General features: G+C 38.1%; 1 protein-coding gene across 4 annotated transcripts in view; it reads left to right on the plus strand.

Moving 5' to 3' along the window:
* ZNF521 (zinc finger protein 521) overlaps window positions 1-21,310 on the plus strand; it is a 276,460-nt gene that overhangs the window by 23,384 nt on the left and 231,766 nt on the right. For all 4 annotated transcript variants that reach the window (XM_057700348.1, XM_057700345.1, XM_057700346.1 and 1 more), the window contains one exon: window positions 5,364-5,543. Coding sequence is in view for 3 of the 4 variants with exons in the window: in XM_057700345.1 (XP_057556328.1) it covers window positions 5,364-5,543 (180 nt within the window). In the remaining variant the exon portion in view is untranslated. The remainder of the gene's footprint in view (window positions 1-5,363; window positions 5,544-21,310) is intronic.

Consider the following 21,310-nt stretch of genomic DNA (forward strand, 5'->3'; position numbering starts at 1 on the left):
TTTTGTTTTCGTTTCATTTTGTTTGTTTACCTTTTCTTGACAGTAGAAAAAAGCGAGGCAGCAGAGTAGCAGGCTGGTGTGGGCCAGACGGCCCTGTTCCTTCATCAGAGCCTGCTTGCGACTTTCTAACAAGGGACAATTTATTTTCCCTAAATCTGTTTTCATCTTATGGGATTTCCAGCTAGAATGCATATGTAGAGCCCAGAAAGCACAAAATAATGATCCCACCCTTTGGTGTTTGGAAAGGAGGAAGGCGCCTCGTTAACTCTTGGTAGCTCGGAGGTCACTTTTCCTCTGTTCTTGGAGAGTATCAAGATACACCAGATGGGATTTGAACACACGTGGAGGGAGGAGTGCCTTCAGACATAGTTGGCTCTAAATAGGAGTAGTATCTGGTTTTCTTTTTAAGTGTGGGTCTTCTAAAGGTGTCAGTAAACCTTAGAAGACCAGTTGTTGTGACCACATGTGAACTTTAAAAACAACATCAGACCTTCAGCACCAGATTATTGTTAACTTGAGGTGCATCATTTGTAGTGATTTGGGGGGATCTGAGTGTGTAATGCATTTGTTTAAATTATTTGTTTACTTATTCATCATAGAGTTCCTGAAAATAAGACAGTGGGTTATAAGGCTCTTTTTATTTTCAGAAGATATCCTTGGAAGAAAGAACCTAGGCAGCTTTCCAAAATAACAAAAACATATTTTTACTAGTCCTCTAGTAATGCAGCATTGAACCCACTTTTTCTTGAACATCTATTTTATTTTTTCTTTATAGTTTTAGGGAATTAAGATCCAGGAGGTCATGGTCATCACTTGAAGCCAAGACTTGTTCTTTTTTTTAAGGCAGTATGCATAATTTAGCTGGTATTTTCTTGAACTTACTGGCACTATGTGGGTTGCTTTCAGATTGAGTAATTCATGTCATGGTTGTTTAATTTGGTGAAAAGCTGGCTATGACCAGAGAACAAACTGTTAGGAAACGGTCCAGTCTTAAGTTTGCGTGTGTATAAGTGGAGTATTTTGGGTTCATTCATCTCTTGCCAACTTTAGTTGTTAAGTAGTCTTCTTGCGTTCATATTTACATCATCCTCTGAATCCCGTGTTTCTGCCACTCTCGTAAAAACAGACTGGTTTGTAACGTAGAGCCTCATGCTTCGAATCAACCAGGAAAAGCCTCATTTATATCTCCGGCAAGAAGGACAGAGGGCCTGCACTGTGTACTCGCTGCCAGAAGTTTTTATAGTAATACTTTGTATCTAGGCTCTGGCTCTTACCATTAAATGTGCTTTTTATAGAGTACCAAGTTATAAATGTAGTGCAGCTACGGCATATTAATCTTACTGCAGAGATTTAATGAGGCAGTTGTTTTGCGATGGACACTATTGGGAGCAGAGAGCGACAGAGTTTTACTTCACCGCTGAGCTGCAGAAATATTCCTTGCCTGGTAATAATTATAACCACATGATCTCTTAGTTTTTCTTTCTTTTGCCAGTGCTTTTCCATGCAAAAGTGGCTTGGAAGGAGGTCCATTTCTAGGCAGTGAAATGGATTGGAAATTGGGCTGTTTTCTCAGCGGTTTGACATTTTAACTTTGATCAGGCATGGGATCCTTGTTGCACAGAAAGAAATATGTAGGATGAGTTTCAAGAATACAGATAGTCTTTGCCAGTCCACTGAGATGGCTTTTAGATATTCATTACTTTTACTTGACTTTTATATAGGTTATAAAAAGTAAATGTGGTGAAACCTCATTTTTACATGGACAGAATAGAATTTCTGCTGGTTGGCCTTAAACTGATCCCACACTTGAAATTAATTGAAGTCCATGGGTTTATTGCCTCCAACACTTTTAAGCCAGTGCAATTTTTCATTTTCCCCAAAGTTGTAATTTTATTAAACCAAGTTGTAGCAATAACAACCCTTATGAAGAGGAGGATGAGAAGAAGGAAGGAACCACCTGCCAGGGAACATAATAAGGGGAAAAATCATACTTCTTTTAAATTTCCATTTACAAGGAATGTTAACAAAATTGGAAACAGAGAGCTGACATTTATTTTTATAATAACAATTGTGTCTTTATTCCAAAATTAAGCCTTTTATCCAAGTTCGAACACTATCAGTCCAGTGCATCATAGGGGCCCTTTTGAAGGGATGAGCCGGAAAGTTGGTTGGGCAGGTGAGGTCATTTGTGATGGATGAAACATGTTTGGGTGGCCTACTTTAAGGCAGAGGACAGAGTGGTGCCTGCGGCTATGATGGGGTTTGTGGTTGCAGTGCAGGGGCTGTGCAGGTATCTTAAAACATTGCCCTTTGGGTGGGTTTGTAGTACAATAGAGTTGGAATAACAGCTGTCCGTCCTGCAGTGGGGCTGGGGGTGGGGCAGTGCTCACAGGCGCAGACTGTGTATTTATAACCCCTGAGGCTGAAGTCAGAGGTTTGAATGGCTAGCAGAGGCATACAATTATTTTTTATGATTGGCTCTCAAAGGACTTTATAAAAACTACATAACTAAGGCCATGTGCAATTATTGAAGTGCAGCCACCTGTGGGAAAGAAATAGTTGACAATGTAGGCTTTCTAGAACCTTCCTACCTCAACTGCTGTTAGACATGGAAACTCCTAACACAAATAAATGTGTCTTTTGAATGGGCGAGAGAGAATTCTTCGTGGACGTGGAGGTTGGCAAAAAAAATCTACTCTCAAGGAGAGCGTCTGAGATTCCAGGACTCATTATGCTACACCGAGGCATCATAGGCTATAATCGCACCCACCCCCCAGAGGGTCCCTCTTAAGTGGTGACCTAAAAACAAATTCGCCAGTTGGCTGGAGCTTGCATCCTGAAGTTGCAGCAGAAGTGAATAAGCTTGACTGACTTTAGTCCCTGAAGGATTCTATCTGTAAATGCAGAAGTGGAAGCAAAACCATTTTTTATTCGTCTTAAAATGACCCTCATTTTAATAACTAGTCACAGTGTCAGAAGCATGGACTGGGGTCATCCTTTAACTGTTAAGAGCTAAAGCATCATGCAGACTTTCCTATTTGTTTGATATTTTTGATTTGGATTCGTGTAAAGTGTCTGTATCCTTGAATAATAAGGAAGGCAAGTTCTTATTTTCTCTGCATACTGCTTAAAGTATTCAGAGTGTCTCCTTATTTAAAAACAAACAGGCCTGCAAATTTGATGCATAGCATTTAAATAATCATATTAAAATTCAGACCTAGCACCCACATTTCCATGAGTGCTGTCAGTTTTATGAGAAACTGGAAACATGCTAAACAACTAAGAGTGTTCTGTGTGCGCCTGCTGCCTTCCACCAAGTGTTTAACAGTGTGGGGGCCAGTTTGCCATAATTGGGACAGTTATTTGTTTTCCTGAATTACTCTAACTTGGCAGTATTTTACCACTTGGTTTTAGCTTGTTGGAGCTCTTTGAACCATTACCTGTTTGTTGTGTCTGTAGCTCTAGGTGAAACATTTGAAAACAGCAAAGGCAAATGTGATGGATCATATAGCGTCAGTGTTGGAAAATGTAGGCATCTAGGTGCTTTTGAATTTGGAGGTAACTGGTCTGTTCCTGTTTACAGAAAAAATACCAGTAAAGGACTTTTTAATGTTCTCCTTTTTTTCTCCCACCTTTCCCTTCTCATCAACACTAAATAATATTTACTAAGCACTCACCTGGACACAGTGCTGTGCTGGGCAAAGTACAAAAAAAGCGAAAAAGATTCTGTGATTACTCCTCCAGGGATGAGCAGACTAAACCCCAGTATATTGAAATGGGCACTGTGTAGAGTGTTGAGATAATAATTTTCCCGATGGCAAATCAACCCAAATTATCAATTTACTTAAACACTATGGGTTTTATTTTTTATTTTTTTTTATTTTTTGAAGACAAACAAAACTACTTGCTCTTTGATTTGGGAGTTCTACTTTTGTTTCTCAAACCCAAGAGATTATTATATATGTGGAAATGTAAGTTGATTTTGGCATGTGTGAATCATTGGAAGGGTGTTGACATAGTTAGGTTTATTGCAGATGTGAAGAAAGGCTTTGGAACAACTGCCAGCCAAAGGGGAGCACTGTGATGTATAGAAGTAGGTTCGTAGAAGCACCTGACGTGCAAGGTGGCAGAAAGGACTTTCAGACCGCAGGACGGTGGTGGGGTGGCACTCATAGAGTTTTCTAAGAAGTCTGGGCTAATTTGATTCTGTGAGTTCTGGACTGTAACATTTCAAATATTTATCCTCCCATATTTAAAGAAATTGACCACAGATAACACATTACATAGGTATCTTGATACAATTCTTTGTAACTATTTCACTGAAAACTCAATGTTGAGACATAATTTATTTCTGAAGTGGAGGACTTTTTGCTATTAGAAATGAAGGTCCTGTAAAGTAAGTCACAGATTTTATCCTTATTTTCCCTAAGGAGGCATCCTCTCTCCTCCTCTGCTTTCTTGCAAAGAGGAGCAGTGGCACTAAAATATCTGGGGATACTTCTCTAAAATGAGGCAAAGACAGTATACAAAATCACAAAGTATTTATTGAGCTCAAAGGGAAAACATTGTGTGTGTTTTGCTCTTATCCCCTCTTGCTATTTGTGTATTGTTCTTAGAATTAGAATGGAACTGTTTTTACTTTTCCCACTATTTAGCTTTTTGAAACTGATAATGCCAGTGCAAGTTGTTGACTTGATTATCATTTGTAATTGCTTTTTGTATCTTTTGATTCATTTTTTGATGATTTTGAAAACGAGAGACATACCAATATATTTACACTTGAATTTGTGCCTGCAGGAATGTTTTGCTGTGTGGTAGAGTTTATTTTGCTATTGCTGTCTAACAAATAATGGGGTAACTGTGTGTTTTGACCAGTTTATAAGTAAAGGTCAATTTCGTGCCTATGGTAATTAGCTTAGCTTATTCTAGACTTCTGGCTAATTCTGGTAATTTCCTGTGAAAGAGTATATTTAGCAGAAAAGGAATTCATTCTCAAGCACAGTGGTTTTCACCCTTTGCATTGGAGACTGTTTAATTTTAAAAGTGATTTATCTCTCTCTGAAGCAAAAAAAAGGCTATGAAAAAAATGTCAGAGTTAACCTTAAGGGTGGCAAATTACTTGAAAGAGGAGCTGGGAAAAGGGCTGTATGTTGCAGAAGAAAAGGAAAAATTCCAGTTATCATGGACTGACAAATTTTAGGGAAAGACTCACTTTTGATGCTTCTGTAATAAAATCTGCGGTAAAACCCTCCTATTGCAGCTTCAAGGAAAAAGGTGTTTCTGTTTTTGGTAGCAAGATGAAACGTTACTTTAAAAGAACCTGTCTTTAAGCCCCATACTTACAGTCTTGATTTTTTTTTCAGACCCCAACTGTAAACTTGAAGACAAGACTGAAGATGGAGAGGCAATAGACTGTAAGAAGAGGCCAGAAGACGGGGAGGAGCTGGAAGACGAAGCTGTGCACAGCTGTGACAGCTGCCTCCAGGTGTTCGAGTCACTGAGCGATATCACAGAACATAAGATTAATCAATGTCAGCTGACAGGTAAACAATACTTATCACTTTTTGTCTTCGCATACTGTTCTATTTCTGATTTTTTCAGTTTGTTCCTTTATTTCCCCCTCTTTTCCAACTGTTTTATTCATATACTTGAGTACCTAGGTAAGTCTAGAGATGCTTTAGGAAGAACTCTTAGGTGATGGTTTATGGCAAACTCAGTGTCACAGTCATCCTTAGATTGTGAATTGTACCCAGATTTTAATAGCCAATGGATATGTTTTCATTTCCTTTTTTAAAAAAACTGCAGTGATACCATGTAGATGCAGAACCTAACATTGGGTGGCTACAATAAAGTTTAAAAATACCTTCTGAATACGTTTTCATGGAAGGTTAGCATGCTTGAACTTATTTTAGTTTAAATATCATCTCCTCAAGAGAACTTTTCCTGACTGGTCGCTCTCTGCTGAGTTCAGTGCCTTGCTGTGTTCCCACCAAGCCTGATGCTTATTTGTGAATATCACAGTGTTCGCTGCATGTGTTAATTTTTCCATCTCCCTCGTTAGACTGGAAGCTCATGGATGGCAGGAACTCTTACTCAGCATTGTATTCTCTGAGCTTTGCACAGTGCCTGGCCCATTGAATGTGCCTACTAAGGCACGGAAGCTATTCTGCTGTGCATGTCACAGGAAGAATCAGATTTAAAATGACAGAAAGCATGATGTGTTCAAGTTAATGGTTGGATAAAAGTAAAACTCACTGTACCAAATTTCTACCCTCTTTAAAAATGTATCCTGGAAGAACATGCTATATGAGGCTGGGTGGAATGTTTTAGTTAGATATCTCTTTTTAGATTTGTGTTATTTTTCTCTTACTGTTTGATACTGACACTGCTCGTGTGTGTGTGTGTGTGTGTGTGTGTGTGTGTAGATCTCTTTCTCTATCTTATTTTCCTAGCACAAATCTTTTTTCAACTAACCATATGTAGGAAATGTATTTATTAGACAAGTGGTTCTCCAACTGTTTTCCACAGAATATTGATATTTTTGTAAAATTTTAATAGGTGTTCCATTTTAAACAGGTTTCCTGAACAGATTATTATGGAAATGTTGGGTTAAATCCAGTTAAATAGGATTCTTTATTGAAGTGCACTGTGGTTCTTTAAAAATGGATTGCAGTGAGTAAGTTTATTAGGCAATAGAATCTTCTTTCTTTCAGAAAACCCATTATCTTTTTTTTTTAATATAAGTTTGAAAGTCTATGACGCTTATATAAACATTGGCTATATACATGTTTTTGTGGGTCTTGGTAACTTTTATTTTGGTACAATTCCAAACTTACAGAAAATCGCAAAACTAGTATGTGTAACTCCCATCTACCATTTATCTGATTCACCAGTTATTTGCATTTTACCCTATTTGATCTGTCATTGTCTCTTCATTAATTTTTTTCTTAGTCATTTGAGAGAAGGTTGGAGACGTCACACCCTTCTAAATATATCCTGTGTTATTTCCTAAGAACAAATACATCCTCTTACATGACTACAGCACACTTATCAAAATGAGGAAAGTTCACATTTAATACATAGAATACTGTTATCTAATTCACAGCCAATACTGAAATTTCTACCGTTGTCCCAGTGATGTCCTTTAGCAGTTTTTTGTTTGTTTTGCGTTTTTTCTCATCTGGGATTCAGGATTGTGCATAGCTTTTAGTTGTCATGTCTCTTCTGTTTCCTTTCACCTGGAATGATCTCTCACTTTTTTGAGGGGTACCTGCCAACACTTTATAAAATGCCCATCTGTAATTGGGTTTGTTTGATATTTCCTCATGATTAAATTCAGGTTACATACTTCCATGGCAGGAACACCACCAAAGTGATGTCGTACCCTTCTCAGTACATCAGATCAGGAAGTACCTGATGTTGATTTATACCAGTGTTGATAGGGTTAACACTGAATACTTGTTTTAGGTGGTGTCCACCAACTTTCTGCAGTGTGAAAAAGTTGCTCTTTTCCCTTTGTAAATAATAAGTAAATTGTGGGAAGATGCTTTGACACTTTATAAATATTTTCATTCTCATGAATATCCATTTTAGCTTTATAATTTTTGTATTTATTAGCTGGCCTTCTGCTACGGTTTCCTTTCTTATTCATTTGTTTGTTTTTGTATTCACATCACCATGGGCTTCTGGATTTTTATTTTATTCAGTGGGTCATAATTCATTACTATCATTATTTTGATGCCCAGACTGCCTGAAGTATGGCCAGTATGAGTCCCTTCCAGCTGGATCCTGTGTCAGTTTAATATGTCTCCATCATTATTTGAGGACTGACTCAGTTTCTACTGCACACAGATGCTCCAGGCTCATCATGTTCTAGTCCTAATCAACCTTTTGTCCAAGGAGCCCTGGTTCCTTTAAGAGGACAAAGGTATGTAGACATCAAGATATGGGCAGTATGTGGGCTCATTGATAAAGGTATATCACTGATTATAAACCATCTCAGCAGACACAATTAGGAAATGTGCATGTGTATTTAATATAATACCTGTATAATATAGCTTATAAAATGTACATATGTACAAATATATACACATATATGTATTTTTCACTCTCTAATAAGAACCACATGTTTCTCTTGATACCCCTAATTCAATCCAGCGCTTGAGGTACATCCCAATCTTTTTTCTTTGCATATTTGTTACTACCTTCTCTAGCAATGAGACACCTAGCTTCCATCATCCTCAATATATTTACTCATTCGCTGAGTCTAGAATACACATTAAGTAGTTTCAAAATTGCTTACTCATATCATCATGATAAGCAGACCAACTAACTAGTTTAATAGTTGTTTATACTTATTTATGCTATAGTTTATACTGTGACATTTATATACAGTGAAATTTATAAATTCTCAGTGTGCAAAATACATATACCCATGTGACCTATATCGCTCTTAAGATAATTTCCTGCATCCTAGACATTTCTCTTCTCTTGACCCCTTTCCAGTCAATAATGCTCCACCAGAAGCAACTAGATTTTCAGTTTTTAACTGTAGATTTGTTTTGCCTATTCTAGAACTCCTTATAAGTACACACAATATGTACTGTTTTTTTGTGTCCAGCTTCTTTTGTTCAGCTGAGTATCTGCAAGATTCATTCCTGTTGTGAACATAAGTAATCTGTTCTTTTTTATTGCTGAGTAGTATTCTGTCACATGACTGTATCATAACTTTGTTTTCCATTCTCCTATTGGTAGACATTTTGGTTGGTTTTAGTTTTTGGTTGTTATGAATAAAGTGGTTGTGAACCTTCCTATACAGGTCTTTTTGTGGACATATGTTTTATGTCTCTTGAGTTAATAAGTAGGAGCAGAATTGCTGGGTCATGGGGTAGGGTATATTTAACTGTATGAAAAACTTCTGAATCTTTATCACAAGTGGTTGCACTATTTTACACTCTCACCGGCAATGTCAGAGAGTTCCAATTGTGCATCCTTGATAACATTTGTGTTGCCAGTCTTTTTAATTTAAGCATTCTATTGGATGTGTATAGGTATTCTTTGTGGATTTATTTGCATTATCTAACTCATGTACACTTAATTGACAATGCATTTTTTCCTCAGAATGCATAATTTTTGGAAAATCCCATTAAATGCAGACAGTATGATTCTGTTTTCGGTGGAATAGCTTTAAAGGGAAGCCTTACTTATGGGAATCAACACTAACATTAAGGTGAAGACACAGGAACCTAACTGATAAGGCCAGTATAAACTATGCCAGCAGGAAATCTTACCTTAGGTGAGAGTGGTAAGATTAAAAGTCAATATTAAAAACAAAACAAAACAAAACAAAAAACCCTTCAAATTCTATTTAGTGTTTACTTTTTATTGAATTCCTGCCATGGAATTATCCTTATGTTTAGCTCTATGAAATTGAATAGAAGCAAAAAAAATTATTCCTGGATAACTTTATATATTATATAATATATTTCTTTATATATTATACAACTTTAAGTGCAAAAATTGCTGGATTTTAAGCACATGGTATGGTAAAGATAATATCTATGGGTTAAATATTGTTTTTCTTCAAGAACCTCAAACCCTAACAAAATATTTTGTTTATTTTTATCTTAAGCTTTCTAAAAGCTTAGAATCTAGTCTGCGCTCATGTCATTTTATCCCACAATATTTTAAACAAAGGAAAGAAAACAGAGGCTTATTTGTGACTTAATGAACCATTTCAGGAAAGGTAAAGCTGATGGGCCTTGGTCCTGTTTGTTGATGTTCAGGGCGATTTCTTGCGGAGGGTGGTAGGTTCATGAGGGAAAAAGCAGAAGTGGAGGACCAGGGAGAAAGCAAAAGAGGGAGAAACAAAATCAGGAATCCTTCACATTTGTTTAAAGTGTTGAAGTTCAGACTTGAGTTGAGCTGGCTAAGGGCACCCTTCAGTCTAATCTGGAAGAGATTGAAGACACTGGCAGCATTTTGATTAAAAAAGTAATATGATGCTTTTACCTTCCTCCTTGATTAAAACCTTTTACTCAAAGTTAAGAGGTCCGACTCTTCCAAAGTTAGTTTCCTGCTGCTTGAGTTAACTCTTTTCTTGGTGCTTTTTCTTTTTTCTGGTGGACAAAATGCTAGTTTAGCAAAGGAGGGTATTTCTAGTTGTTTTCTTTTTTCCCTTTTAATTTTACTCCCTTTTTGTTCTTTTTCATTCTTTTGTCTTTTAACTTCACGTAGTCCCATTTGTATCTTTGCTGATTCTCCTTTGATTCCTGTCCTTGTTTCAAGACTCTTAATTTCCTTGTTGTCCTTATATCTCCTCTTTTGTCTCGGGCTGTTTTATAGTCTCTTGCTGTTTTCTCAACTTTCTTCTTCGCTCCTGGTGGCTTCCCTTCTGTTAATCTTGAAGTCTTTACTTACTTGTGTGGTCATATCCATCTAGACCAGAGCCTGAAAACTTTGGTGAATGATTTGTATGAAGAAATAGGGAACTCCTAGTAGTGTACAGGAAGGTTAACTATGGAGTAGAATTAGGAGAGAAAAGTCTTAAAAACTCGCTGATTTGCAAGATAACAGAAAACGAGATATTCTGTGGTCTGACACCTATGGGAGTCAGTCAGGGTAGTTCTGTTGAAAATACCCTGAACTGGTAGAAACCCTGCCTTGAGATTCCTGTCCTTAACTGAGTGCTTTCTTGGTAACTTGAGATCTGTTCTTTGGTGACTCTTATCCCCAAAGGTGAGCCTGCCAAGGTAAGAACTGACTCACTCCAAACTGAAAGTTTAGAAATCCTGGTACAGTCTTGCCAAGTGAGCCTAGACTAGACCTGGCTTTAGGAGATGAAGGTAAAATATGGACCAAGATGATCTATTTTATTTTATTTTATTTTATTTTATTTTATTTTGTTTTGTTTTATTTTGGCTGTGCCACTTGGCATGTGGGATCTTACTTCCCTGACCAGGGATCGAACCTGTGCCCCCTGCATTGGAAGGGTGCAGTCTTAACCACTGGACTGCCAGGGAAGTGCCAAGATGATCAGTTTTAGACTGAGATTTGAAAGTCAGCTCAGGGATCAGGTATGCCCGAGGTCAGTTCATGAGTAGGTACCAGTGACCTGGACTGAACTCACAGACAGCAGATCTAGCAGGGACCCAGAGATCTAGGAGCTCACACACACAGTTCATGGAGTTCCTTACTGAGAGTGATTCTGGAAGGTGGGCACTGTTCTGGAGAAGCATCCTGACCTAGGAAGCAGCAGAACAGTCCCCAAAGATAATGAGGTACAGGGTGGTCCTCTTCTTTGTCTTCCAGAGCAGCTGTCCTCTAGTCTGCAATCCAACATGTGTAAGTAAATTATATATCATCCCTGCTTGAAGGAATGAGGGTAAAGGTGAAAAAAAATTAAATCCTGCTCTTCAGTTGTAGCAGTAGATACAAACCACCTGTCTTGCCCCAGCCATGCTCTCTTTTTCTTGGAGGCTGAGAAGGGAGGGAAATCAACACTCAAATGCTGCTGGGACTCTCTGATGCAGAAGACAGATTATCAACATATATATTTAAAGAAGGAAAAGCACAGAGAACCTCTCATTTTACTAATCCACAAACCCTATCATTTCTTGCCAATTCCCTCAGGGGGTAGGGAGGGCTGGAAGCCAGAGGGGTCTCATCACACTTCTCAACAAAGATTTAATAGCAGGGTGCTGTGGGGAGGGCTGAGATTATGGAGACTTTATTATGCTTACAAAACTGAGTAAGAACTAGCATTGTAAATCATCAAAACTAAGCTACACTTAACAGGATAAGTGTGTAAAGTGTATTTGGTAATACTGTATGCTTGTTCTGAGTCATTTTTCTCTTCTCTCCTGCTAATCTGCAAACTTGAGTTGTCTGTTAAGTGTTCTTTTACATCATTAATGTGAATTGCCTGGGTGTAAATGCAGAAAAAATAAACAGCGTTGTATTAGTTCTTAACCCTCTGGCCCACCATACTGTTGGTAAGATGAGTAGGTTGAGGTGTGTGTGACAGCAAGGCTGTTGTAGTTTGGGGAAGAATGTTTGTAGACCAGATTTATAAAACCCTAACCATATTTGTGGCTCCTTTACAAATATTGGTACTGTACGGGTTCACATTTTTGAGGAAAAGGAACTGAACCAATGATTGGACACTGCATCAGTATAAAATAGTATGTTCACTTAATTTGATTTTAGAAGTTATGAGACTTCCTGGAAGCTTCACATAGATTTTGGGAACGGAAGACTTTTAGACATCTGGATTTTCTTTTTTTTTGACTAAAGCATTTAAAGAAAAAGTGAAAGTGATTGAACATGTGTTATATGGTTGTGGGAAATTAAAACTGGTTGGTTCCACTTGACAAGCAAGTAGCCTACCAGTGAGTTCTGTTGGCAGTGAGAATAAGGAAAGTGAGTGTTTTATGGAATGAAGCATCATTTTCACAGAAGCATATTGAAACTGTTGTTAGAACTTTTTTTTCTGTATTCCTTTTCAAATCATTAGTTGAAATAAATTACATGAAATAAATGTGATATTTTAACACTATATTAATTAGGCTTAAGGCATTATGCCTTTGATTTGCATATTTCTACATTAATTTCTATATTAATTCATTATTCATGCTTTGTTATTAATCATTTATATATAAATTAATTATCTATTTCTATATTAATTAGGCTTAAGGCGCTGTATATTTTATTTTCTTACTTCCCTCTGTTTTGATCAATTTCCTGTTTCCTACCCAAAATATTTTCTTTCTGTTTTTAGCCGACTTCATTTTTCCAATCCCCCTAAGCCCCTAAAATGCAATTTCATGGCCTCCACTGATTCTATTCCCCAGCCCCTTCTCCACATACTTCTTATTTTTCAGACCAGTGGTTTCCAAACTTTTTTGATTAAAAAAATATAGGACACATCTTCATAATATGTATTTGTCAATATATTACATAGATAACATGTATGATACAACACTCAAAAAATAGAAACTGAAAAATGAGGCGACGATGAAATAAATAGATTTTAAAAATAAATTTATGTTCTTTTGAAGTTCTGGTCTAGGTTCATTTATTTTGACAATTTATTTTAATGGCTGTAAGAGCTAAGACAGCTATCTCAGAAAACCACAAAGAGAGAACATATGTTATTACACTTTTCGCTGAGGTTCATAACTATTGAAGGTGGCTGTAGCCACCATATTTCAAATAACTTTCCTGAGGATTTCAACTGTGTTTTGCCAACTCTTGGTCACATCTGATTAAACTGTTTCTTTCTTCTCTTCTTCATACAGTGGCTGACAAAGAGCTTTTATTAGGAGTGGAAGGGCTAGACTTGCCACTTTCTTGTTGATTATTTGTGCCCTGCTATCAATATCCTGCAGTTTCCTTGCAGAAAACTTTAAAAATCACGTGTCGAAATCTGAGGATTTCGTGTGAATTAGATTAGCTACCGTTAAACAAGCTGATCCACAAGTGTGTTTCACCGGGCACAGTGTACTGCCCTATGTTGAGATGTGGGAAGGGAGTGGAGAAGCAAAGGCCCCCAGGCTGACTGTTTACCTTCTCACTCTCAGGGTGTTGTTTCTGGGTGGCTATTTATGGCTGATGTCCCTTCTGATTGGCTGCTAAATATTCAGACGATCTTTTCTCCTCTAGGATACGTACCCTATATTTTAGAGACCACTGTCTTGATGCCCAGTTACTTCATCCTGTGTAAAACAACGCACCAAGTCTCTGCTCCTCTCAGTTTTAGAGAAAGTGGTGTGGCTCGAGTGTGTCATTGTCTTTGTCTGGCTGGTCCATGACTAAGTTCTTCTACGCATTTACCAGAGAAAAAGGAATTGTCCATAATTGGTTCCAACCTCTTAGCTGTTGTTTAGGTGAGCTCTTTTTTTCTAGTTTTGGAGGAGGGGTCAGTTAAACGATCACCTGCTGTAAAAGCTTTGTTATTTCCACATTGATTTTGCTACAGGAGAACTTTGATATTAGTACCTAGTCTACTGTCCTTTTCTTGATATATTTGTTGGTGAAATTCTCTACCACAACATGGATATAAAATATTCATTTTCAGGTCCATTATTGTCTCTATGATTTTGAATGTTTTGGGCACTGCAATAGGGATTTATAAAAGGCCTGTACTAACGAGGTACATGTTCCCACTCTGTGTGATGAATTATTACATGCATTAATTTATTAAAATTAAATAGCTGGAATGTTGAAGGAGTAGTTTAAGAAATGTTTCTCTGTATTTTTGATGTGCATTTTAAAATTAGGTGTTTTTACTGTTAGCCTGTTTCAATAACTTGCGAGTCACAAGAAAGCTACTGATGATGACGGGAGAGGTCCTAAGGGATGAAATCTCCTAGAAATAGAAGATAAATGGGTAAATTCACTTTATTTATTTTTTTACAAGTAAGACCTAAGTGGAGAATATCCTGTATGGGCTATAACTGTATTTGCAAATTACCTGCTCCTTGATTAATCTGAGGTTTTTCAAATCAGCGTTTTGAAAGGAATAGAACTCAAGACGCAAATTAGCATTATTTGTCTGTGTGTTAAAAATGTCGCCTTTGGATGTCTTATGCAACCACAGCTGTTCTAGAGAAGTGGTCTGGCCTTTGCTGTAAAATTGGTAATGCACATGATTATCATCTAATTCTGTGGTTTCAGGATTTATATGCCCAAAATTGGAAATAAAATGTCAGGTACACAAACCATGGGAAAATACCTACAAGAATTTCCACCACGTCCTTGATGGTCACTGATGGTAATTAAAGCTGTCAGTTTGTCCCTGTGGAGAAGTGTAAAGATTGTAAATGAAGGGCTGTGTTGGGGATGTGGAAAACGTGGGGCCTCTTTTGTGGGGAAGATGAATGAAAAGAGACTATTTCCTCGGCCCTGTGCAGCCATTCAGTCTGTCTTGTAAGCAAGACAGTGTTTAGCTATTTGGGTACAGCTGTGTGCACACACGAGCTCGGCCACTTGTAGCCTGTTCTCAAATGTGACTTTCAACATGATGAAACTTAAGAGGTTGAATTTTTACAGTTTTGCATGACTGCAGTTTTTTGTGTTTTTTTTTTAACATTACTTAAGATGCTTGTGACCAGTACCTACTTCCTTTATAAGGTAGGGAGTTGAGAAGAAGAGTGGACTATTTCCCCATCCTTCTTCTTTGTATGAAGTCTATGGCTGCGGATCTTGTCTTTGGGGAATGGCAGCAATGTCAGGGAGATCTCTGACCTCTTAATGGGCCTTGGGAGGCGAAGGCAGCAATCATTCTACACTGCGCCTCAGGGCTTAGTTCCTTTAAACTTCAAGGAATTGGATGGAACTCTTCACTCCTCCTTTCTTTCAGCTTTACCTTCCGGGGAAATTGATCGATTAGAGGTGATTATTCCACAGACTCTGAACCCTTTTCCCCTCTTATGTTCCAACTGGAGCTCCTCAAAGTTGAAAGGGATTGTGTCTCCTGGGTAAATTGTGGAATGAATTTAAGTAGATTATTGGGTAGAACTCTTTGAACACACATTAAAAGTGCTAAAAAAATATATTTGGAACTGAGGGAAATACGTAAAGCAAAAGGAGAAAGTAACATTTGTTTCACGATAATTATAATGTAACTATATGGGATATTTTTGAGCACGTGATTAGCTGTTAGAAGGTAGTTTCATAGTAATGCTTCAAACCAAGAAAATAATAGCGTCAGTGCAACAAATGGACAGTTGCGCAAAATCTGGGTGGCGAGTAAGACCCTAAAAGGCCCAAAGACAACCATAAATGACTGGGTTTGTATATGTCCTCTGTGAAGCACAGCAAGCTTCTACTAATTGATGGCTTTTAGTTTTCTCTAACTTCTTTGTTTAACAACAACAACAAAATGATCTATACCTAATTCTCTTTTTGCATGTGTGATATATTTTCCTTATCGGCACTGTGGACCTTCTTTGAGTTATATTTAATACCACATCAATTTAATTTTTTTCCCTTTGAAAAAATCTAATTCCTGGACTCTACCTACCCATAGAGCAGTATTGGCTCCCCCTGGTGACTAAATAAAAATGTAGACAGAGATGATTGGGGTTAATGAGCTTCATTAACTTTAACTTTTAAATGCATAATTAGTATTAGGATGCATATAGTTGGCAAGTACACTGAACTCTTTTCCAAGAAAAAACTCCAATTAGTCTCGAGAAATGTCCATTTTCCCGTCAGTTTACTTACACGGTGAAGGCTGGTCTACCCTATGTGGCTTTCCTGGAGGTCTGCCCGTTTTAATGACACCAGAGCGCGTGGATTCTGATGTGGGAGATATTAGAACAGAGGGCAGATATTCAGATCTTCTGTAAACGAGGAGCTGATTAGAGACACAAAAAATGAAAGGAAGAACAGCTACCAGTTTGCCGATCTCTATCATTCCTGCAAAATAGACTTTCCATAGAAAAGATTACCGTTGTTAAAATGATTTGAAAGTTGTCTCCATATCTTGGCTGTTGTAAATAAGGCCGTAATGAACATGGGAGGGCAGGTATCTCTTGAAGATCCCAATTTCAGATCCTTTGGCTGTAAACCCACTTAGAAGATGAGTAAGTTCTGGGGATCTAATGCACAGCATTCTATGGTAATTATAATTATACTGTCCTATATACTCAACAGTTGCTAAGAGAATAGATCTTAAATGTTCTCATCACAAAAAGGAAATGGTAATCATGTGAGGTGATAGAGATGCTAACTAACCCTACTGTGGTCATCGTTTTGCAATATATAAGTGTATCAAATCATCAGGTTGTATTAAACTTATACAATGTTATGTGTCAATTCTATCTCAGTAAATCTGGAAAAAAAGGAAATAAAATTTTGGGGGAAAAACACTGTTATACATTCAAACATCAAGATGTATTTTTTTGTTGTCACCTCAAGGAAACATTTTTCCAATTTAATTTACAAATTATTTAAAGTGTGTATTTTTATTACTTAGATTGCCTTTCAGCTTAACTCTTATAGTTTAATTTCTAAAAAAATTTCCCCATTATAATTATCAGTTTGACAGACTTTTGAGAATACTTTTATAGTCTTTTTGAAAAGACTCGTCAAGTCTGTCGTATAGTCAGACAGTCAACACTCCACATCCCTGCCTTCCGCGTCTGGGGATTCAGCCAACCCTCAAATCAGAAATATTGGGAAAAAAACAAAAATATTGGGAAAAAAAAATTCCAGAAAGTTACAAAAAGCAAACCTTGAATTCGCCTCTCACTCCGGCATCTATTTACATAGCATTTAGACTATTTACATAGCATTTACATGGTATTATGTATTATAAATTATCTAGAGATGATTTAAAGTATACGACAGGATAAGCTTAGTGTATATGTAAATACTAGGGACTCAAGCATCCATGGATTTTGGTATCCACTGGGGTGTTCTGGAACCCATCCCCCATGGATACCCAGGAATGACTGTATTTCTTATATGTAATTTCATTTTCTATGAAAAAGTATTTGCTTTTCACCAGTGTTTTATACTGGTTATCAGAAAGCAGTGTCTGTAACTATATGATCTGGTTTAATATCTTATATTAAATATTATAAATTATTATGCATTCGAAAGGAAAGATTTAAAGTGTTATCTGAGAGCTAATATTTGAATTGTTCTTTTGCTCCTCCTGTTCTGAATATTTTTTCCCTATAATTTAGCACTTCCCCCTCCCCCATCATGTGTTTGTTTGTGTGTTTGTTTTTTGTTTTTTGCTTTTCTTCCTTTCCCAAGGCTTTATTTTTAGGGTAGGAGCTGCACTTCTCTGTATCATGAGAAAGGATATAATCTTCTAAACTCAATCACTTCTTAGTATCACCTTCTTCAGCCTGTGGAAATCTAAGTGAAACTTCTTTTGGAGTCATTGATATCATTTTGTCCTTTGGCCTGAAGTGATGGTCTGGTTATCAAGCAGCACAGCTGAACACAGCCCCTCTTCCTCACCTCAGTTTTTTTCTCCCTCCTTCCATGACTTCTGTTACTTCCTTCCTCAAGCAGCTGGCGTGACCTTTGCAGTTCATTTCTCCTGGTGCCTTGCAAAAAAGCAAAGGACCATGCTTTGCCTCAGCTTGTGCTAGTGGTCACTCATAGGTGGAGCTTAAGCTGGTGCCTTAGGACCAAAGTGATAACTTTCTTCATGTGAATACCAGTTTAAAACTGACACGTGTTTATTAACACAGATGTTATTACACTGATTAGATACTGTGGATGGTCTCAGTGTAATGAAAAGTGTGTGGCTGCATTCCTTTCTACACTGAGAAGACCATGCAGAGATAGTGAAATGAATAGCACCCCTCTGTAGTTTGTTTTCCTAAACAGTGCTATGAATGTATCAGCAGTTCAATTCAATAAACATGTATCAAGATTCTATTATTTGTCAAGTACTGGAAATGCAGGGCCCAGGGTCTTCTGGGAGAAAAGTGGTTGAGGGTAGGTCTCTGAGCCTGACCTGGGCTCAAGGATGGCTTCCTAGAACATGTGATGCCTTGAGTGGTGAGCGTTCTGGTGACGAAAGGTGGGGAAGGGTGTTTCAGGCAGGCAGAAGAGAAAGAAACATAGGAAAGGGATGTGAAACAGAATAGTATCTCCTGGGGCAACATCAAGCTGGAAGAAAGTGCAAGACAGGGAAGTAGGGAGAGAATATGAATGTATTAGTCACCTATTGCTGCGTAATAAATGACACCCAAATTTTTTGACTTCAAGCAACAATCATGTGTCATCTTAAAGTTTCTGTAGTTCCGGAATTCGGGGGCAGCTTACCTGGGAGATTCTAGTTCAGGGTCTCTTATGAGGGTGCAGTCAAGGTGTTGGCCAGGGCTGCAGTTATCTGAAGGCTTGAATGCGACTGGAGGATTCAGTTCTGAGCCCAATCACATGGCTACCAACTGGAGATCTCAGATCTTCACCACATGGGCCTCTCTGTAGGGTCGCTCATGGCAGGGGAAGGGAGAGGGGAGAGAAGCTGCAGTATCCCTTATGGCCTAACCTTGGAAGTGGCATACCATTTCTTCTGCCATATTCTATTATTGGTCACACAGCCCAACCCTGGCATGATATGAGAGCAAATTACACAAAGGCCTGAATAACAGGAGATGGGGTTCATTGGGGGCCACACTGAAGGCTGGTTAGTGCAATGAACCGGGAAGGGAAGGTAGGATCTGGCCGTGGGGAAGCCATGCTAAGAAGTTATATTTGATTCTCTGTCCTGTGCTTCTCAAGCTGCTCTGAGGAACTTCATGGATATATATTATCCAGGGAGGCGTGAAGGTAGGGAGTTGAGTTAGCAGGGGTCCTCCATTCCCTGCAATCAGAACAGCCCAGGCTGGAATTGTTGCATATAATGGAGATTCAAATAAGGTTTCACTTTATTTTTGTATTGAGTTTAGAAGCTTAAGAATGTTTGATAATTACTGTTTTAGGCAGTGAGTAGCCATTGAAGGTTTCACGCAGGGGAATATATTCTCAGATTGGACAGCGTGTGGAGAGTAGATTTAACGGGGAAATTAGAGGTGGGGGTGGGGGCGAATTCCAGAGAGGCAGCTCTTGTGATTGCACTAGAAGGAGAAGATGGGGCCAAAACCAGTGCAGTGGTCATAGGAGTGGAGAGGAGGACCAAATTCAATAAGGAGGAGGTAAAATCATCCAGATGTAGTGACTGATAAGTTTTGGGGCATAAGAGCAAGGAACTCCACAGGTGCATTGAGTAGCCACCATCTGATACCAGGAATGAGAAAGAAGCAGGATTGGAAGGTAGGATAGGGAGCTCACTTTTCCTCATGTTCAATTTGAGATACTCTCCCAGCTAGAATTGTTTAAAACAGCAGTTGTGTACATAGGCCAGAACCCAAAGGTAGACATTAGGCCACTTACCATACTTCCTATTTCCTTGAGTTGTAGTTTAGTTTTCCCTTTGTTCAATTTTCTAAGTTTTTCCTCCAACTTGCCCTCATTTTTGTTACACTGTTTCTGATCCAGCATTTATCCCCTGGGTTTAATAATGAAGAATCCCCTTCCTTGGGTTGGTTACTTCTTACACTTTGGCTGCTGGGTATAAGACCCCTTGTAGCTAGGGTTGTTACAGCAAGTGGAAATGACCCGCTGAAAAAGCAAAACATTTGAAAACTTTAAGGCTGGCTAGTGTTCTTTTCTCTCAAGATGAGAAATTTTAGCGTCTAAGGTTTAATGAAATCTAGCAAATGGATGCTCAGAAGGGTGCATTAGAGCAGTGGGTCTTCCTTTTTAAAATACATATACTGAGGTTGCAATCCCACTACTGGGCATATACCCAGAGAACACTATAATTCAAAAAGACACATGCACTCCGATGTTCACTGCAGCGCTATTTACAATAGCCAGGACATGGAAGCAACCTAAATGTCCATCAACAGATGAATGGATAAAGATGTGATACATGTATACAATGGAATATTACTCAGCTGTAAAAAGGGATGAAATTAGGGCATTTTTAGAGACATGGATGGACCTAGAGACTGTCATATATGAAGTGAGTCAGAAAGAGAAAAACAAATATTGTATATTAACACATATGTGTGGAATCTAGAAAAATGGTACAAATCAACCAGTTTATAAGGCAGAAATAGAGACACAGATTAGTTATGTCCACCAGCACCGACTTTATCCCCCTCCCCAAAAAAGAAATTTCCAAGCAGATTTACTTTGACTATTCATTTTTTGGGAGTCTATAGCCATCTTGGGATAGGCTGCTTTTATGGCTGGTTTTCAGACTTGTGGTTTCCCATCATCTTCCTTAGTATTATTTTCATTAAAAATTCCATTAGCTTAAAAAAAATTAATGTAGTAATTAATTCTTACCAATCTTCGAAAGGAAAGATGAATTAACAAAACTCGAAATGTTAAAATGTGTAAAAAGCATTGCATGGTTAACGGAACTAGGAGAGATGTCAGTATATAATGGATAGAGGGCTGGGCTCTGGCAGCTGGTCGACCCAAATGGCCATCCCAGCTCTCCCCAGACCAGCTGTGTGGCCTTAGGCAGATGACTTAAATGTTTAACTAAAATGCCCTTATCTGTAAAGTAGGGACAGTCGGAAAAATGTAGTAATATTCCCAGCCTCGTCGGCTTGTGGCAGTTAAATGAGATAATAGGTATGTCATCCTAGTTAAGGCGCTTGGCACACAGTGAATGTTCAGTGTACACACGCTTGCTAGGATTAGTATCACTAAAGGTGATAATGATTCCTTTAAGATTACGTCACATGAGTCCAATTCCAGGTTTGAATGTCTTCCAGAATCC

Source organism: Hippopotamus amphibius, chromosome 11 (genome assembly GCF_030028045.1).
Source record: "Hippopotamus amphibius kiboko isolate mHipAmp2 chromosome 11, mHipAmp2.hap2, whole genome shotgun sequence".
In the NCBI taxonomy this organism is placed as follows: Eukaryota; Metazoa; Chordata; class Mammalia; order Artiodactyla; family Hippopotamidae; genus Hippopotamus; species Hippopotamus amphibius.